Source organism: Buceros rhinoceros, unplaced genomic scaffold, assembly GCF_000710305.1.
Source record: "Buceros rhinoceros silvestris isolate BGI_N320 unplaced genomic scaffold, ASM71030v1 scaffold3042, whole genome shotgun sequence".
Lineage (NCBI taxonomy): Eukaryota > Metazoa > Chordata > Aves > Bucerotiformes > Bucerotidae > Buceros > Buceros rhinoceros.
Window position 1 is genome coordinate 26,668 of NW_010396983.1, and position 20,138 is coordinate 46,805.

The window sequence follows — 20,138 nt, forward strand, 5'->3', positions numbered from 1 at the left end:
AATGACGTGGAAAGCCCATTTTGATGGTATTAGAGAGCCTCTCAGAGCAGTATCTTTTCCAATTAAGAACTAAAATGCAGCGTGTGAATTTTTCTGTTGTATTTTTTTCAGGTTTATTAAATTTATCTAAGTATATTAGATACATGAGATATGTTTACATATGATACTTGCTCAGTGTTTTAGTAACTGTACTTTATTAACTTCTAAATAGATTAAATGCTTAATACTTTTTCTGAAGCAAAAAATAACTACACCTAAAGTTATTGCAAAACGTAATACCGATCAGTTGATAGTTAATTAGGTGCAGCCAGCCAATTATCCTTATTGCCATCTTTTTAAGTCAAATTAGTTTATCTTCTAGCTAATTACTTTTGAGTGTTCAAGTTTCAAAGCAACTGGAAGTCTATTACAGTTATAAAATAATCAAGTGTTTCTGAATCACAAGCTATACATTTCAATAGAAAATATATTAGCTAATATATGTCACAATAATTACAAAGCTTCTCAGACAATGGTATACAGTGTACCAAGGCTCCTAAGATTGGAATTTCTGCGATCTGGAAAAGAACAGCCTGTGCGTAAGACAGGAGAAAGCTAAGACGCTAATCCTGCAAAAGGCGAAGCGTGTTTTAGTGGGCGCAGAGCACCATCGGTTCCCACTGAAATGGACAGCAGAGGAGGGCGCTGGGCATCTTGCAGGTCTGCATAGTGAATATTTGTATGACACACTAAAATGTCCTTTAATGTTTTCCATCTTGATTAAAAAGTCGGAACTACACAGAAAGGAAGTCACAGCAAGCATTCTATATATAAACAGACTGTATCCACATAGTTTATTTCTCACAGTTCTCCTGACAATTGAACATTATTTAAGAACATACTGTATACACAGATAAGAAGAAACATACAAAATGTTTTAAATGATGCACAACAAAATCCAGCAGTATAAAAGAATGCATGTGAACCCTTGCTCACTGCTCAGGCTAAATTTAATCACTGTTTAAATAGTAATAAAAATACAATCTTTCATGGATCTTGTGCAGACTACAAAAGAGGAAAAATTATTACCATATATATGATTTATATTAGGCAGTTTTCTTTGATGAGTTGCACTAACAACTCCAAATACAGAGGCAGAAGGCTGTGTATTTTATTTTAAAGGAGTTAATGTTGAGTATTGGAGACTTTACACAGTTACTACCACTGGCACTTTTCACCATATTTTGTACACATCACACGATCATCTTATATAACATTACATTTAAAAAATATATCTGAGTGACAATTTTATAACATTCACACACCATGAGCTGGTTAAGGAAGCAATGCCACAGTTGCCCCCTGTAGTGCTTCACTGTTGGTAAATAGAGTTCATCGTGGTTTAAAAAAAAAAATTAAAAAAAATTGAAAGTCAATGTGATTAAGCAGCTCCGATTTAATAAAGGCCTGTAACCAACCATCGCTGAGACAGTAAGTATTTTTTAGAGTACATCCTAGAAGCAAACACTGTCATTGGTTAAAACCTTGCCTAAAGAAGTCAGTTACTGTGCTGAAAACTATTTCACAACAAAACTGCAAGCTACTAAACTGTTTTTATATAAATACTTCGTCTCCTCTGGATCTCATTATACCAAGTTCTTCAAAGCCTTTGGAATTTACTCTAATGTGTGCTCTCATTTCTGGCTCACCCTTTTGTATGTTTTTCTTTTGTGTTTAGAATCACCACCTAAAAGTGACTAATGTGGTGAAAGAAAAGTCTCCCAGTGAAACCCTTCCGCACACTAGGAATGTTCAGCTGCTGTTCAGTGATCTAGAACCATGACAGCTCAAAGCTGTAGTTTGACAAGTACACCCAGGAAGCTGTCATGCTGTGAGCGACATTTCAGGGAAAGCAGAGTCTTTCCAAAATGTGCACAGAATTAACAATGGTGCCATTGTTATTTTTCAAACAGGATAGTAAACCCAAGATGGTACATCTGCTTCCCATGTCATCTATTTGCTGGAAAGTAGTTTGGGTCAAGATAATTGTAACTGGTGCCCTGGGACATGCAGTAGTCTCTGTCTAAAAATGTCTCTGCTCTGTAAATAGGTTCTAACTGATGATCTTCCTTATGAATCTCTGTTTCATGCAGACTGCAAGGGAAAGAAAAAGATAACAGTTTAAAAGTCAAGTATTTTCCTTATCTTTAACAGTCAAATATTTTCCTTATTTTTAACTTTCAGACACAATTATCATATTAGCTGATTCATACCAAATTTGATACCAGTTAATTCAGGAAGTATAATTTCTCTCACTATTTAACAGTACTAAACTTATCTGTCCACTGCATTAAGAGAAAAAAAATTGTGTCCAGAACATGCTTACAAAATGTATCTCCCAAAAATTTGTGACAAAGGATCTTCCACTTTCCCCAGCACAGGATTGTGTCCTGTGCTGGAGCAAAGATTTCCAACATGAGCAGCATTTAAGCCACAGAGAGAGATTCAAGTTAATTGCAAATAACAAGTAGAAGCATATGCTGCTCACCAGTCAGAACAAGAATCACAGAAATCCAAGGACATTTCTTGAGGGCAGTCTTGGCAGTGCCACCGAACGCCCTGGATAGGTTCTATTCCGCAGTTATCGCACTGTGAAGCAGATGGAAGAGCACTGAAAAAACAGCAACTGTAACCGCTTACGTTACTGCCGTACACAGCATTACACCATACAGAAAGACGTGTTTGTAGGTCGATTGCTGCTAGCCTACACAGCCGAACTCTTCTCACCACAGACCGTAACGCATTCATGTACACAGAAGTCCTCATTCTCTACGACAGGCCCTCCAGAGCCCTGAGGATTGATCAACCTTTCTGTCGCTTTGCTGCCCCGAATGCTCCATGTTGACAATATCCCACAAAAGCAGACCCCGTCCTGCCTGCAGTCACTGCTCATCCTCACAGGGTTGTCAGAACGGCTGCAACACAGCACTGCTGAAACAGAAACATGACGTTTCTACAACTTCAGTCCGATCTATGAATGTCTAACTACACAGATCCGCCTTCCAAGGGAAGCTGCTGATGGGCTGCAGATCACAACGTGACAGGTCAGACTGATACCCTTTCAAACTCAGAAAATGTAGCAACACATTCTAGGTGGGCTGGAACCAAAAGCCAGGTGGCTGGGAAGGCTGTGGGACACCACTTTCAGGGAAGAGAAAAACTAAAGCTGAGCAAGAAGACAAGAACTAACCCCCTGAGAAGTATCAGGGACCACACAACAGCTGCTAAGTGCATGAAGAGCATGGAATGAAGAGAAGAAAACAAAGTTCAAATGAAACATCAAGGCCGGATAAAAAATTCATAATGGTAGAGCAGAGGGGCAGAAATGCAAAATATTTGATAAAAAAGGAAACCTGGAAAATGAGACTTGAAGGCAAAGAAAATTTCTAAATAATCTAGAGAGGGCCGCAGAGACAGGACTGGAAAGGAAAAAGAAATGCGGCAAACACGCCTGTGCTCCCACAGCTCATCCTCCTGCGGAACCCAAAGTTTTCTCACAGCATTTGTGAAACCCGCTCACATGGCAGCTCACTCTTGGCCACAACTAATCCCCTCACGATTACAAACATCTTAGACCTTACAAGCATTTTTGTCACAGCGGTATCCCCTCCTTCCACAGATGACTTTCAGAATTCAAGGGCTGATAATGAGGAGGGACTAAGCAAACTCAGAGCTGTTCTCTGAAAATACCAAGTTCAGAATAATGCTAAATTCTTAAAAAAAAAGAAAAGGTTCCAGTTATCTCAATTTGAGAACCACGATAGTGGAAACCCTTGACCTTACTAATTTCTGCGCTCCAGCTTCCCTCTCCCCTGTGAAACAGAAATAATTCCATAACTTTCATTTCCTAAGGAAAAGAAAAAAGTATTTGCAGATTGCTCTGATATTATAGCAATGAAAACCATAAAAAGCACACAAGGGATTCAATAATTCAATATTCAAAGTACAGTTTGAATAATGTGTAGTAAATGAGGTTGAAGGCCATACAAAACCCAAAGTGTTCTGAATGGTTGCTTATTAGGTGAGCTCCATCCAGCCCATGCACTGAGCAAGGCAACACTCCTGAGGGGAAATACTAGATAATCATGTAATTTCATAGCTTTCTATAATGTATAATAAAATCAAATTCAGATCGCAAAGAAGCTTTCAAATGCTTGACACTGCATAATGTCAATTTACATGTCAGAGTAATTTTATGTAGAAAAATCAACTAGTTTGTTGCCTGGAAGCCTGGTCTGCCTTATCAGAGTTTTGATTTTCTGGGGTTAAAAAACCGCTAACTTAAAAACCAACCAACCACATAAAAAACCAAAACCCAAAGAAAACACCAAACACACCACACTAACTTTTTAAAAAAATAGCAAATCTAAAAAGTGCCTTGGTGATGTAACAGCGTGATTAAGTCTGTCAAAGTCAACTGTCTTAATTTTCCAGTAATTTTGAACTGAACTTCACACTGAGTATCATTATATTCTTATATAAATGGGCATCAGAAAATAAATCTAGCTGCATAACACTAAACAAGGTGAAGAAACTGTTCCAACATAGCAACTAGTTACACAGAAAATCCCTTGCAAACCAGAAAATACAATTTAGAGAATGCCCTTTCTTTCATGTCAACTACTAATGGTTGATACTGGGACAACACATTAGCTTAAGTTAATGTTTATTTTCTTAATTTCACATAATTGTTCTGTGTCCTCACTTCAAATTCTGCAAGTTATTACTCAACGGGATTGGGAGGCTGCTACAAAACAAAACATTTATTAATCTATTACTGTTCTCATGCAAAATCTTTGCCCCTTCTTTGGCCTCAGGTGGAGGCACAATGACTCCAAACTCATATTCAGAGAAAATTATTATCAATGAATGATTCTCAAAACAGCATGTAGTGTCAAATGGAATTTTGTAACGATTTTACAAGGCTCTAGAGCTGTATTTTCACAATATGAGTGAGGAAAAGACAGTAGGCTTATTAACTTTCATACGGTATCAGTATCCAGTGAAACTGGAGCTATCAGAAAGTGAATTATTACTTGAGTTCTTTTCATTAAAGAAAGTGAGGAAAAGCAGACACAGTGAACAAGAACTAAGGAACCAAACTTGCTATATTAAACAAAGCCTTCTTGGGAAATCCAAATCATGTTATCTTTGAAAACTTCCACAGTCCACTGAGTAACAGCTGAACATCTTTTAAACTCACCTTGAATCCCACGTGCTGCACAAATCCACTTTCCGCATGCATCTGCTGGAGTTTCCGTTTCTTCAATTTTTTAAACTCTAACAGTTCTTTGTATTCAGGTAACTCTCGACATGTTATTGGAATACTCTCTTCATCCTGTTCATGGTTAAAAAAACAGGAGAAACATTATTGACTTCAGGAATATAATAAGTAGTAAGACCTCTATTCCATAAATCACTATGTATGAGCAGTAATCTTTGAGAAAATGCTAGCAATATATTCTAACTAAGATACATAACAGGAAATTATTTTTTTACAACATAGCACAAAACAGCGCATACCGCTAACTTACATTTTATTTTTGTATTATTTATACTTCATTATTTGCATTAAAAGAAAAAGCACATTTTCCTACAAACGAGTTTGTACAAACTCAGATTTTTGAAAGACCCATAAATCAAGCCTTCCATTCTATGTATTTTTTAACTTGAAAACAGTCAATCTTAACAGTATTAACTTCTCACTTTTACCTGTAAGAATAAAAAGTGATGAGAAGCATCATTCCGTGACTGGAAGAGATGAAGTTTCAGAGTTATCCAGCTCGTTCATCCCTTTACTTCACATGGTCTCTTACTAGCTTAAGAAACTAGATTGCTGTTTTTCCTAAATTACGAACGTCACTCTACAGGCTGGTGCATACAACTTTGCCAGAGATTTACAACAAATGGTCCTCGCTTTTTAAAGAAACACACCATTTCTGTTTTTTCTCATCCAGTTTTCTTCAACAATTTGTCAGGACTTCTCTGCTATGAGAAGACAGAAGCTCTCACTCTAATTCAGATGCCTGTTTCAAGATGCCCATTTAATTGTGGTAGCTGCGCTTGGCAGAAGTCAGCTGTGTTCAAAGATGGTAAGTCTTTATTGACAGGATAGGGTCCTACGCTGACAGGAACATTAAGTTATGGAAAACATCCACAAGACAGCAATCAGAATTATTCTAAGGTAACCTACACACACAATTTCGATTTCTTTATATGAATCGTTGAAGAATAAAGCATCTGTATTATTTAGTAATTCATTCAAGGAAGCGAAGGAAAGAGGCTTGCTCTTTAATGTTAAAATTTGAGGCCTTATCAATTATTTACTTGTAACTACGGATTTGGTAGACTACAAATGTTTAAAAAAAAAAATCAAGGTTAAACGACGTGATTAAATTGTGTGGTGGTAAGCTACATTCTCATAATATAAAGAAGGAACTCACCTTCAATGCAACTCTCAAAAGGTTTTCTGAGAAAAACTGCCTGGCACAAGACAACTGTATAATGAATAAACTATGCTACAATAGCTCCCAGTGTGGACACTTAATTCCGGAATAGTAAGTAGTTGTATTCTAGAATAATTAAGACTGCTCACAAAATGAAGTTATCATAACTAAAAAGTAAATTCACTCTGTTGGAAAGAGAAGGTCTTCACTTGGGAATAACTCATTTATACTAAAACAATTTTTCAGCAATGGTTATGCCAGTCAAGCTGACTGGTTGTATCCTGGAAAATACAACGGAACAGCACCTAAGAACTTCCATTGTAAAAAAAGTCAAAAAAACCCCCTTTCTCATAATTTCCTTGCAACACTGAATCCATTCTCCACCGTGCTGATGCAAAGTATTTTTCTCCAAGACAGTCACTGTCACTAGAGAATTAACTTTTAACATAAGAACAGAATCCTGTACAGTCATTTTGAATATAGTCCATGATCCCTTTTTTCTTCCAAATTGCTTCTATTTTGCACTGATAATGGGGATCTTTTTGGTAACTGAGCTCACCTGTGTTTTTCTACATTACTGCAAGCCACAAATAATATCCATCTGGAAATGCTGCACTAGTGAAGAAAGAAAAGATTAAGCCAAATGTGGAAAAAAAAAAAAAAAAAAAAAAAAAAAAGGGGGAGGAGGGGCAGAAGTCCACCATTATCACTGCAAAAATGTAAACCAGCAACTTCTATCCAAATTAAAATAAATCCCAGCTGATTTACAGTGCCCATAGGACACCATGGCAAAACCAAAATGTTTCAGGAAAATATCCAATACAGTTAGAAAATATGTATTTAAAAACAATACAGAACAAAGGAGTGTTTGCTCAAAACCAGTGCCATTGAGATAAATAATAGTAATCTGCATCTCTTCAATATGTATTTTTCTTTCCAGACTTTTTAAGGGTCTCACTGGAATACACAAACTTATCAGGAATGTCTGTAGATGAACCAAAAGACAATCAGAGAGAAAACAGAGAACATGAGCGAGGATGGGATTGAAGACCTAGCAGTAGATGAACAAATTTAATAATTTAAGGTAGATTATGCAGTGCATGTAAAAAAGTCAATAAAGAAAGTGAATGGACTTATACCGGGTGGCCTAAATACTTCTATTATGCAACAAGCTTTTCACACACAAGATGTCACTAGGCTCACCAAAAAAAAAAATAAAAAAAATTTGACAAGTCAGACTCTTCAGTCAAAGCCCTGTAAAGCCACAGTGATTCACAGCTGTGAAACTTGCCCAGAATCCTGGAGGTAGGATATAGTCCCTCTATGATTCTATGACTCTATATGGAAGTGGGAAAGACATCTGTCTAAATTCCTGTAGTATTACTGCATGTGATAAATTAGGATGGTGGAACATTATTACATGATGTAATAATACATTGAGTTAAGATGTCTAGCAGAATTCGCATCTATAAACACATACATTTGCTTTTTGATTGACAACTCAGTCTGTTCATGCTTTGAAGCGGATTTAAAAAAACATGCATAATTAATCCAGCCAGTGAAGGAAGACAAAAAGCAATGATGCCAAGAGCATCCAATTTTTACCTCACCTCTATGTAACTTTTCTAAAACATATCTTTAAACAGAATCATGGTTTATATGGTCTTCAAACTCATCTCACATTAGGTAACTTTTTGAAAATATGCAGCTAAAACTTTTTAGAGCTGTTTCAGGACAAAACTGTTTATTACTACTTTGACATACTTCCTATCTGATTTGGTCTAAATTTTCTGCAGTTGGAGACCTTTATTTTAACTAAGTGTCCATAATTCAAAATGGCTCATGAATCTCATGACGACTTAATACTTACTGGATGGTATTTAATTTATGGCAAAGATGCTCAATCCTCATATTACTCATTAAACAAGGTTATCATGACAGTAAGCAAGACATTCTCTGACTGATTTAAATGACATACCGATACTTCCTCTTCTGCTGCAGTATCCATATGGCTGTGAAAACTGGATCTGTCATCATCTTCATCCATATAAACTGGAGGTTCATGAGATGTCATGAAAGTTGAAGGTTTGAAAAGATGTTTATTTAAGGGATGCTGCCGTCTACTTGATGACTACAGTGAAAAAAATGATATATTTTTAAAAACATTCCTTGGCTGTTATTTAAGTAACCCTCATTGATAAAACCTTGCAAGAAATTTGCTCTTCTGCATTATACAGCCTGTCACCTTTCCAATTTTTACTTAAACCTCTATATCGGAGTCTCACACAGCTGGAGTTTTTCTCCTCCATAGCAGGTAAGCTCAGATGAACAGTGCAACACTTCTTTGCTAAGAACGCGGAGAGAAAGAGCCCTTACCCTAAAACCCCTACCATCTAAAGAGATGAGACCAACAACAGAAAAACAGAAAGTAAAGCTGTTACAGTTCTGAAGACTGAGAACCAAAGTGCAAAGATATTAAAATCTTCCGAGAGTCATGAATAGTGTGAGTGCGAGACTAAACAAAGAAGTAGTTTTGCACAGGTCCAAGACCCAAGAGACCTGTCCAAGCTCGACACTTAGCAAGTTCTTGCATTAATCTGTGCCTTAGAAAATCTAAGTCTAGTCTAACTGTCCAGATTTCTTTCCTAGTCCAGGGAGAGTAAAGGCAATTCACTCTATCATAGATTTCTAAGAGTTAGAAAGAATTGCTCTCTGAAGGTTCCTCTTCATTGCCACCGACTGGAAACGGAACCTACAAGATATTAGATGAGGTAAATTACTCCATTAGTGTATATCTAACACCTTTCAACTTTAATGCTGTCTGAAGGTGCAGAATGCATGGCAGTTTTAAAATAGATTACTTAAAGGCACTCAGCTGCTATTACTTATTCCCTATGGAAGAATATTAAATATAAAAAAAGAGTAATTTAGGGTGAATGACGCTGACTCAACCTTTTACTTAGCTGCTATCCAGACCAGGACTTTGATATCTTACATGTCAAATCTTAGATTCCTCAATTTAAGGAATTTAAGTGAATCAAAAACTGCAAGTATGAAATGTGGGGTTTCTTTTTAATACTTATAAAAATGCAGATTGTCTTACACTGTGCCTAGCTTCTGTCATACAGATGAAGCATAAGGAGTATTAACAAATAGTTAATACCTTCTCTTTTTATGCGAGACTGTTTACCCCAAAGGTTCCTATACATCTTTGTTGGTGACATGGACAGTTGGATTGAGTGCATCCTCAGCAAGCTGTGTGGTGCTGCTGACACGCTGGAAGGAAGGGATGCCATTCAGAAGGACCCTGAGGGGTGGACCTGTACAAGCCTCATGAAGTTCAACAAGGCCAACTGCAAGGTCCTGCATATGGGTCAGAGCAACCCCATGCACAAATAGAGGCTGGGTGATGAGTGGATTGAGACCAGCCCTGTGGAGAAGGACGTTTGTGCGCTGGGAGATGAAAACTGAGCATGAGCCTGCAATGTGTGCTGGCAGCCCAGAATGCCAACTGCATCCTGAAAGAGGGTAGATTTATGTTAGATATTAGGAAGAAATTCTTTACTGTGAGGATATTGAGGCATTGGAACAGGTTTCCCAGAGAAGCTGTGGATGCCCCCTCCCTGCAAGTGTTCAAGACAAGGCTTTGAGCAACCTGGTCTAGTGGAAGACATCCCTGCCCATGGCAGGAGGGTTGGAACTACATGATCTTTAAGGTCCCTTCCAACCCAAACCATTCTGTGATTCTGTATCAGTTACAAACCTGTAATACTATAATACAACCATTTATTTCTAAAGAGGGATTCAACATCTAAAGAGGGATCTGGCATTATTTTAATTATGCAATGTTTAGAAAGAAAAGGCAAAGATGACACAAATTATCTTAGATGAAATGTAGCTATGCCCAGAAGAATAATAAAATTTTCGTGACTAGCTCCATTCACTCTTAAGGGAAGAGATGAAGTCTGTACTAACAGTTGGAAGCTGGTACCTCAGATCTGCAGAACAACTTCTGTACACAAAACAAAAATGAAGATTTTGTTCTAAGACTAATGTACTATCCAAAATTTTGAATTTTTCACCTTCTGTCTTATGATCATTTCCTGTTTTGCTTCTTTTCTGTTTTCCTTTAAAATTTCAAACCCCTCAAAATATTCCATTCATAAAGTTAGACAGTACTCCAGCTTGAGCTGACACAATGATTTAAATTTTGTGTTAATAAAAAACAGATCTAGGAAAATTGTGTCTATGCTTAAATAGTAGCACTGTTATGCATACAGTTATGACCTAAGAATTTAACTGAGGATTTGAATTCTCTAACATGATTCTACTTCTGGAGAAGAATGAACTAAAATATCACATTAGACAGTTAAAAAATCGTTTTTTTCCTGTGGGAAATGTATCTTCAGAATTAAGCTTAAAAGCAGGTACACTAACGATATTTTATAAGCATTAAGTTGAAAATTATAAACCATAATTGAAAAACTGAATACTAGAATTCTAGATCTCTGATTCAGTTTTATTTTCACCAGTAGTAGATAATGGTTACACAGGAAAATAAACTGATGTATCCTGTTTAATTTCCCATATCAGTTACCAGAAGAGACATCATGTCATATGAGGAGATACACACAGTAATTTCAAGAAGACATTCAAGAACTGAATAGGCTTCTTGCCTCCTCAGTAACCATTTGAAAAAAGCATCCTGGGCAATCCCCACGGAGAAATGCAAGTACCTTCTTGTGAAGCATCCCTTTGACACAATTATTTGTTTTAAATATATCTATGGTTTTTATTCTCCCATAGATACGTGCTTTAAGTATCAGCATCCAATTTTCATACTTTTATGACTGGCAATAAAGCAGATACCACAGTTTACAGTGTATGTGCATACTCAGTATCAAAATAAGGAAGAGCACAGCATAAGCATGACCCAGGCTTCCAAAACCCCTTGAATTTCTTTTCTGCCACATTATGTTATCTTCACTGGAGACCTGGCAATACTTGCAGCCTCGTACAGTGCTGTCAATCTGTGTTCTAAGTAGACAGCTATATTAGCAGACTAAGAGCTCAATTCCCCCACATACGCTATTCGTTTGATTTTTTCATCTGCTATATTTCTTATGGAGACACTACCTTAACATAAACCAGGGCACAATGACCTTACTCTTATGACCTGGTAATAAGGATATGAATCATACTATGAAAACAGAAGGTTTAGATTTGTTCTACAATAAGCTTAAGAAGAATCTGCAGGATGATAGCATTACCATTGTAGTATGAGAATGTCAAGAATTTTAATAAAAATTGTTGCACTTTGGTTATACTGTGTTTGTATGCAGAGCAGTGGGGTAAAGAACTTATGGATCGCTGTTTGAATTAGTGAAAAACATGGTTAAAATGTCACACATGTACTGATGGAGTATTCCCACTATTTATCAACCACAGTGATCTGCTGCCTGGCTGTATTGCTCACATTCTTTAATAACAAGGTTTCCAAATAAAACTACGAGGAAATAAGAAAAGACATGTGACTAGGGTCATTTAAAGTGGTATGGTGACATAAAAAACTCAAAGAATTTCAATTCTCAGAACTAAATTTTCAACCCCTTTTGAAAGTAGCCCCACAGTATGGTAAACTGCGGGAGTAATTTAGAGTTCTGACAGATGAATCTCACCACAGCATTTAAGGTATCGATGCTTCCAGCTGGTTTTTTAGTTCTTCTGCCAGAAAACACTTTTCCAATAGACAAAGCGGCAGAGTCACATCTGCACCTTCCCTGCCTCATCCATTCCAAGATCAGAAAAAGCACCGTATTTTAATAGCCATTTGTAAAACCATTCTATTTTAATTGTCATATATGTTGCAAATCGAAACAGAACAGACACTTCAGTCTTAAGCCTATGCTTGTGCTAGTTCAGTATGCTCAGATATATACGTAATTTTCTACGTTTTGGTTAAACAGAAGATCACTGTGCAATATGAAATATAGGGTTCTTTAATGTTTTCCTACAGAGCTCTCATTATCCTCTTCTCGATCAATTCCAGTAAACTTGCAAATGAGGAAAAGTTCCCCAAGACCAATGATTCAACCCTGCTTGTTCAGCCTGCGATCTGACTGCTATGTTCTCTTTTCTGACGGTTCATGTCTCCGAGTTTATCTGATAGAGGTGTAACTAACAGATGTTGATGTGAAACTGGAATAACACCCAACTCACTCTACAATGCTAATGGCAAAATAAGAACATTATAGAGAAGAAAGCGCTAATCAAGATTAAATCTATTGAAAATACTGTAATTCTGTAGACTTAACTTGCACATAAATGCAAACAGAAATACAGAATTTCTGCTGTAATATTGTCTCACCTTTTTGGAATATAAATATAAGTTTGGAGTTCTTCCTGGAACTGGAATACCAGCTTTAGTCAGTTTAATAAAATATTTTTGCACTCTACTGGCAACCTGAAAAAACAAAACACGACGATTAAATGTCAAAAGAAATATAACAAGCCTTCACTTCAAAGTTTTGCCGGCGTTGCTACATTGGTTCAGAATATAAGGACAAGAAATCCTCATTTTCTACTTTGTGACAATTACTCTAACCATCGCCTATCTTGCAATGCTGCATTTGTAATAGGTCCAGACACTTCAGAGGCTTTCACAGAAAAAAACCTACCACTGTCAGAAAGTACTTCTACTTCTTAATATGAAATAAGCAAGCATATATTTTAGGTTTTTTAGGTATGGAGAAATATACCTCTAAGTACAGATATGATCACGGATCAGGTAATCTTACATATTGAAATACATAAACATACTCTTACACAACTGAAATAGGAGAAATTAAAATGTTGTAAACACAAAACATCAGCCTTTTTTACTTCTGGTCAAAATGCAGAAATTATGTCATTTTAGGGAGAAAATCCCAGCAAGTCAGGTGCAGAAATACTCAGTATCTCCACACCTGTGTCCTTTTGTGGATCTCAGCCCCAGCGCAGAACTAATTCTTCTGTCTCTCAGTACTCACGTCTGCCCATTCTACAGTATTAAGGTGCAGGAAATTCAGCACTCCAACGTTATTCAGTATGAGAAGAGCTGGAGTCACTACACTTGCTATACAGAATTAAATGCATGCTGTCAAAACCTAATCAACAACTAGGTGTGGCAGCTTTCTCACGGGCTGTGGGGCACTTTTGAAATCCTGCATTTGAGATGGAGTTGCATTGGTGAAATGCAAACCCTGCTGCTACATTTTTTAGGGAAAAGTGACTACTGAAGAGATACTGGATTTTATTTATTGCTATTAAAAAGACATCTACACATATATCCTCTGTGAATCTGTATCTGCTACTAGGATGTGGAGAGCAGCTTTCTCACGGGCTGTGGGGCACTTTTGAAATCCTGCATTTGAGATGGAGTTGCATTGGTGAAATGCAAACCCTGCTGCTACATTTTTTAGGGAAAAGTGACTACTGAAGAGATACTGGATTTTATTTATTGCTATTAAAAAGACATCTACACATATATCCTCTGTGAATCTGTATCTGCTACTAGGATGTGGAGACTGACATCACTACTACCACAGTGCTAGCATTCAAACAATGCCAAAGCACTTAGATCTTTTTCCTAGCAAAATAAGTTTTATTGCTTTAATTACAAACATTATAAAAATAAACCCTCTTTTTTAACCTCTCAGTTTATGAATTTTTTTTTTTTTTACAGAAAACCCCCTCAAATTAGAAAAAATTACTTGAGTGTTGAAGACAAACCTAGATACAATCTCTTATCAATGCCTCTAAAAAGCTTAAAAGTCAAGGAAAGTCATTACTTTTCAACGTGATTTACTTGTTACCTGTTTTGCTGTTCTATTTCCCAGTTCATCAGCTATCTTCTGCCACCGTCGAGACTCTACTTCCTCTGGCGGATACTTCAAAAGCAATTGCTCAAGTTTTTTCTAAATCGACAGTAGAAAAAAAAAATAAATACATCTTTCCCAGTAGAAGTACGAGTTGTCAAATGATCAGTATCCACATATATGGGACTCGACTTCTAAGAGTTTTAAACATTATTTATTACACAATTTGCTTTTATTCTCATGTATTTTTGCCACAGCTACAAAACGTAAGAGTTTTCAATTACCTGTTCCTCTACAGTCCACAGCTGGTTAAAAGTTTCAGGTTTGGTCTCATCACAAAGCCGCCCTCTTATCATCTGCTCAAACACATTATATAAAATGGCATACGTGTTTAGAAAAAGTATGGTTAGGATAACTTGATTTTAACTCTTTTCCTAAGTAAAATGAAATAAAATTTGCCTAAACCAAAAACAAGGTCTCTGATTTGAATACATGAATGACACATTATTGCCAACATTAACATTTGAAAAAAAGCTAAGAATTATCCAAATACCCATATTAAAAAAGAAAAAATACTATTTTTTAAAATTTTATCATTTCTTTTGTAACAACTACCTGTGGACGACTGTTTGTAGAACCTTCTGGACCATCACTTAAAGGCAAGACAGAGTATGAAATAGCCTCTCCATCCTTCTTGGGATCCAAAGGACTTTTTGGTCTTGCAGGTATACCTACTGTAAGCAACACAAAAATGGAATTATTAAACCTCCACATTGGTCATTTCTTTCTTGTAACATATACCCACTTTCCTTTTTACCTTTGTCAAAAATCAGCTTCACTCTCCTACTGTTACGTTTTCGGTTTTTGAATTCTCTCTCAAAGTTCCCAAGGCTAGTGGTGTATTGGTCCCAGGCAATCTCAGGGAGCTGAACAACTCTCTGAGGATATGGAAGACCCATATCGACCTGAAAAAAACAAAAATGAAAAGTGAAAACCAATATTTAACGCAATCGCTGTATATTCAAACAAAAAGCCTAAGAAATCTGAAACATGAAAATCTGATACTGCTTCTTAGCTACAGAAGTATTCAAAACTAGAAATTTTAAAGTGCCATGCAGCACAGTCTTTGTACGGAGAAGATACCTTTCAAGAATAATACACAACAGTGTAGAGAAAATATGCAGCGGCACGGTCAATGATGGCTTATTGAGCATAAAACTTTAAAGCGTGTACTTCACAGTCGAAATCAGGTATTTCTGACTTCAATGTCCTATTACTGATTATCTGTCTTTTATTTTGCTTAAACATACTGTTTGCCCAGGAACCTTTCTTACCACAGGTAAGATTTGGAGTTTTATCATCTGATAAACCTAAACTCTTCCCATCAAAGGAGTCAACGTATACTTTATACTGATATTGCCGTCTTCTGCCTAGCACACCACTTTTGCAAAGCTCACCACTTCATTAAAGGGTCAACCTTAGAGTACCATCCCTTTGGTATGGAGATAGAAATACACCAGGTATTTTCAACTATCATTACTATTTCCCCACACAATGATTATCAAATGCAATACTATTACATCATGCATACAAATAACTCATCTCAAAATGTAATGGAAAGACAATTACTGAAACCAATGGGCTTACATCAGACCTCTCTTTGAACCTAGGCTCTACAAACGTAGGAAAAAAAGCACCATTCAAAAAGCTTCATTCTTCATTGAAATACAACACGTTGCTACAAGACTAGAAGGTCAGGCATTGTTTGTCACTGGTTGACGTGGCAGCAAGAGAGTATTGCAGCTCTGAACAATTTTTCAGTATTCCTGTTACTACAATTATTTTTTAAAGCTTGGAAAGAAAATGTTTCCTTATCAAAATTAATTCTCCTCCCTCAGACAATATTCTAATATGTTATCTAGAGAAGATACATATATTTTCCAGCATTCATTTTGGTTTTGGCTATGAAGTACATTTCCCACTCTTTAAAAAGCACCCTACCAAATTCACTCGTAGCACAACATTTGACTTGTCTAATGAGAAAAGTTTTGAATTCGTGTTCTGATATCTTACTATGAACTACTTCCCATCTCCTGCAGATTTCAGGTTGTCTTAAAATACCTGCATTACATTTTGAAATTTACATTTGTACATACCAAAAATAGAGAAACCATATCTAATAAAATCATCGAAGAACTTTCTTCCAGGTGTAGTAAGAAAACAAAGGGCCATTTTTGCTCAGCAGAAAAAGATTTTAAACTCATGTTTACACACTATGTATAGAATTCTCTGATTTCCACAGACGATGAATTGCTAGTTATATTAAAAAAAAAAAACCAATTGAGACTTAAGAAAAGCCCATTGAAATACCTTCTTCTGGAGTCTTTCCACAAATCCAATAGGATCTTTCAGTGCTTCTCTCTGGTGTCTGCCTAAACTTTCAAGGTCTTGAACTGCTTGAGTACGTTGAGCCTCGAGTACAGCAATCGTCTGCAACAGTCTCTGATAACTACAGAGACAAAGGAAAACATCTCACTAAATTTGCCTTTTAAAAGTGATATCCCCCCATCTAAACACTAGCCACGATTAGCTGCTAGTACCTACCAGATTTCATAGCTTATCTGCAAGAGTTTATAGAATTTTTTATATAATTCAGTAAAAATGTCTATCAAATCTATTTTAAGTAGTAGACAAATTTACACAGACCCACTGGAAAAAAAAAAAAACGAACCACCCCTTGATTTCCTTCAAATGTAAATTTGATACAAGTGAAAACAATATGGTATCATGGGCAACCTACTCATATTCTCAACAGCTATGACCTTTAGTTAGGAAGCTTTAGTTACAAAGTTAAAAAAACCCACAACCAAAATGACCTAATTTCCACCTCAAAATCAGCTTCCTTCTACCCCATACAAATGACTCTAGCACAGAGTTTTGACATTTTGCTCAACAATCCACAGGGTGGAAAGGAATGGCTTAGAAAGAACTGGCTTCCACAGAAGCCTCATTTTAGAGCAGAATATGATTATCGTTTATGAAATGTAACAATAAACCAAGGAATAAGTAATTTTCAAAATAAATACACACAAACCAGATTCCGCTAAGAATATGGAAGTTGAATGAAAATGCCAGTGTTCCCTCCAGCCTGCCATCCCAGATTCACACGCAGTTTTGATTGCCTATTGAACAGACACATCTGAGTCACTGATGTGACTACCCTACCTGTACCCAGAAGTGTACGTGTCACAAACTGCTTTCTGCGAAGCTAACTCAAACCATGTGATATTGTAACACAGCCTTGAAAAAACGGGTAACGACATTTAATACCTTTTTATTAGCTTTAAAGCTATAGGTCACTTCAGATCCTGAATCATGTAGTTACCCATGGCCTCTGTTGTTGCAAATTACTAGGTATCAACGTCATTTTAAAACATTTTCTGGCACTCAAATGTAATATCTGTGTAAAATCTACCCATTCGTTCTGAAGTTTGAAAATAAAATACTGAGCCTGTTTAAAAACAGCAGGATAAAATTCTGTTTTGAATTTATTATTATTTAAATTTCTCTGCACATGTTCAGGTTTACAGGCAACTAAGACCTAAAATGCTTGTTAAACAGAAAGGGAATGTTCTCACTACTGCACAAGTGCTCCAGTTTCTTCTAAACAAAATAACTTTGCACAAAGCAAGAAAATTAATGGGGCTATTTTTGAGCAGGTGAAGAACGAAATTATAACTTACAGAAGTAGTGACAGGACATCATACTGTCCTAGACAACAGCAGGCTGTTACAGGAATCATCACACATGGAATTAAGATCTTTACTTGTGTTTAGAAATAGCATCTGATTATTGGCTAGCTTGGCGCTTGGCAACTGTTGCCCGTGCCCAGGTGGACTGACAGCACTTGTCACGTAGAAGCCTGCCTTGCCTGCTCCAGAGAAATGAAACAAAGGCAGGTTGCTAATGTGTTTAATGAAGACACAGAAGAGATTAATGATATCTGGGGAGAAGAGTTAACCTGGACAACAGAAACTCTTTTTCTGTCAGCAGGTGTCAATACTTCTCACAAGACCAGCATGCAGAAAAAGTTGCATCTAAGGTGTTCAACAAATGCCTGATTTTCTTTTCTTGTGCCATTTTACCTCACTTATTCAAACGGTATTTAAGTGATTGTTTTTCCAAATAAAATGGAAAGAAAATAATTTCATTTAAAATGTTTACATATATAGAAGAAAAAAGCAACCAAATGTTGGCGATTTAGATGAAGTGCGAATTTAACAATGTGTGGGGGGGAAGAAATCACCATAATAAAGTGGCCTTAAATAATTAAGTGGAAATGGAAAGAGAATAAACTACATTTGGGGAGAAATAACAAAACAAAACAATAATGAATTCCAATTATTTCCCTCATTAAAACATTCATGTGACCTCACAGAAGTGATCATGGACTTGAAGATAAATGGTTCAGAAATGATACCTCTGGTCTTCATGGAAATACATAAAATATTACAAGAATGTCAGGATCATTCAAGATGATGTCATAAGATGTTGATTGTGGCTATACAGCATTATTTTCATTAAATAATTCAAGAGAGAAAAAGGGGTTCTTGAGCAAACTGTTCAGCCAAAAAGATTTTCTGACACTTTTTTGTACCCCTGCTAAAGAAATGTATTAACTTGGAGTTACTCACTTTAACTTCCATATTCACTTTTTATGAATCAATATATTTTGAAGCCTAGGAATAAGACTGCAATTTAATCGAATGAATATCGGAAGTACTGAAATGCACGAAAATGTGCATTTGGGGGTCTTACATTGACAAGAAAAGTTTGAAAATACTAATCCTAGCTTGCACAGTCCGTATGTCAGGTATAAGATTGACGGCAGCATTGCATTCTCTCCAAACCACTGCATGCCCTTTTAATTTCCAACATCATTTTTAACTGACTGTATTATAATGTGTCTGCATATGTTCTTTTAAGTTTTGAACCATGCTGTTTTCACCAGTTTGTACGGGCTTTCGGTTCTCTGGCCCTACGTGACTGCAGTAAAGCCAAGTATTTCTCTGAAAAAGCAGTAATTCAAGTAACAACGCACACGCTGAGCACTTCCTCCATGTATCTGTCTGTTCCAGCTTCCTAGTCTCAAACAGTAACATAGTACTTCTGCTGCATTAAGCAAAAGACAGTGTGTGCAAAATTTCCAGGACTATTTAAAAAACGAGGAAAAAAAAGTGGTTAACAATTTTCCTATCCATCTTCCAAGGTTCTTTGGAAATCAGCACAAGACTTGTGATTCAAAGTGCCTCCTGCAGCTGCACTAACATTCTCCAAAATTCAAAAAGCCTAATGACGGTAAAGAGAAAGTAGCTGGAACCTTGCTCGCTAGTCTACTGCAAAACTAGCTCCATCCTTCAATGAGGCAATCAGAAAGCAACCACCTCTAAATTATCCAGCTACAGTTACGTAATTTTCTCTGAAAGATCTACGAGGAATTACCAAGGAAAATTATCACATCCTCCACCAAAACAAAACAAACCCATACAACTAAAACTGCATACTCTGGGTAAACTCACAGACAAGACATATCCCCTGCAGTAACTGAAGTTACACTTCTCTTGGTTCCAATTACTAAACCTGACAAAAAGCATAGTGACATAAATTAGGGGGATTAGAAGGTAAAAAACACGTGTACCATAACTTAAAATTTATATTAGAAATACTGATTATTTCTTGTACAGATAGGATTTGTTTTAAGTGAAGGAGTATACACTTCTTGTAAAACATGGCTAAA

The 20,138-nt window shown here is 36.5% G+C and overlaps 1 protein-coding gene across 1 annotated transcript in view; it reads right to left on the reverse strand.

Annotated features, from left to right (window-relative positions):
- Window positions 1–550: 550 nt before the first annotated feature.
- The window catches only part of ZZZ3 (zinc finger, ZZ-type containing 3), a 30,644-nt gene continuing 11,056 nt past the window's right edge, over window positions 551–20,138 (reverse strand). The window contains exons 2-11 of the mRNA XM_010146053.1: window positions 16,712–16,850; window positions 15,159–15,306; window positions 14,957–15,075; window positions 14,626–14,697; window positions 14,339–14,440; window positions 12,853–12,948; window positions 8,464–8,616; window positions 5,243–5,377; window positions 2,528–2,628; window positions 551–2,133 (exon numbers count right to left, since the gene is read on the reverse strand). Coding sequence (XP_010144355.1) covers window positions 1,989–2,133; window positions 2,528–2,628; window positions 5,243–5,377; window positions 8,464–8,616; window positions 12,853–12,948; window positions 14,339–14,440; window positions 14,626–14,697; window positions 14,957–15,075; window positions 15,159–15,306; window positions 16,712–16,850 — 1,210 coding nt within the window. The 3' untranslated portion in view covers window positions 551–1,988. The remainder of the gene's footprint in view (window positions 2,134–2,527; window positions 2,629–5,242; window positions 5,378–8,463; window positions 8,617–12,852; window positions 12,949–14,338; window positions 14,441–14,625; window positions 14,698–14,956; window positions 15,076–15,158; window positions 15,307–16,711; window positions 16,851–20,138) is intronic.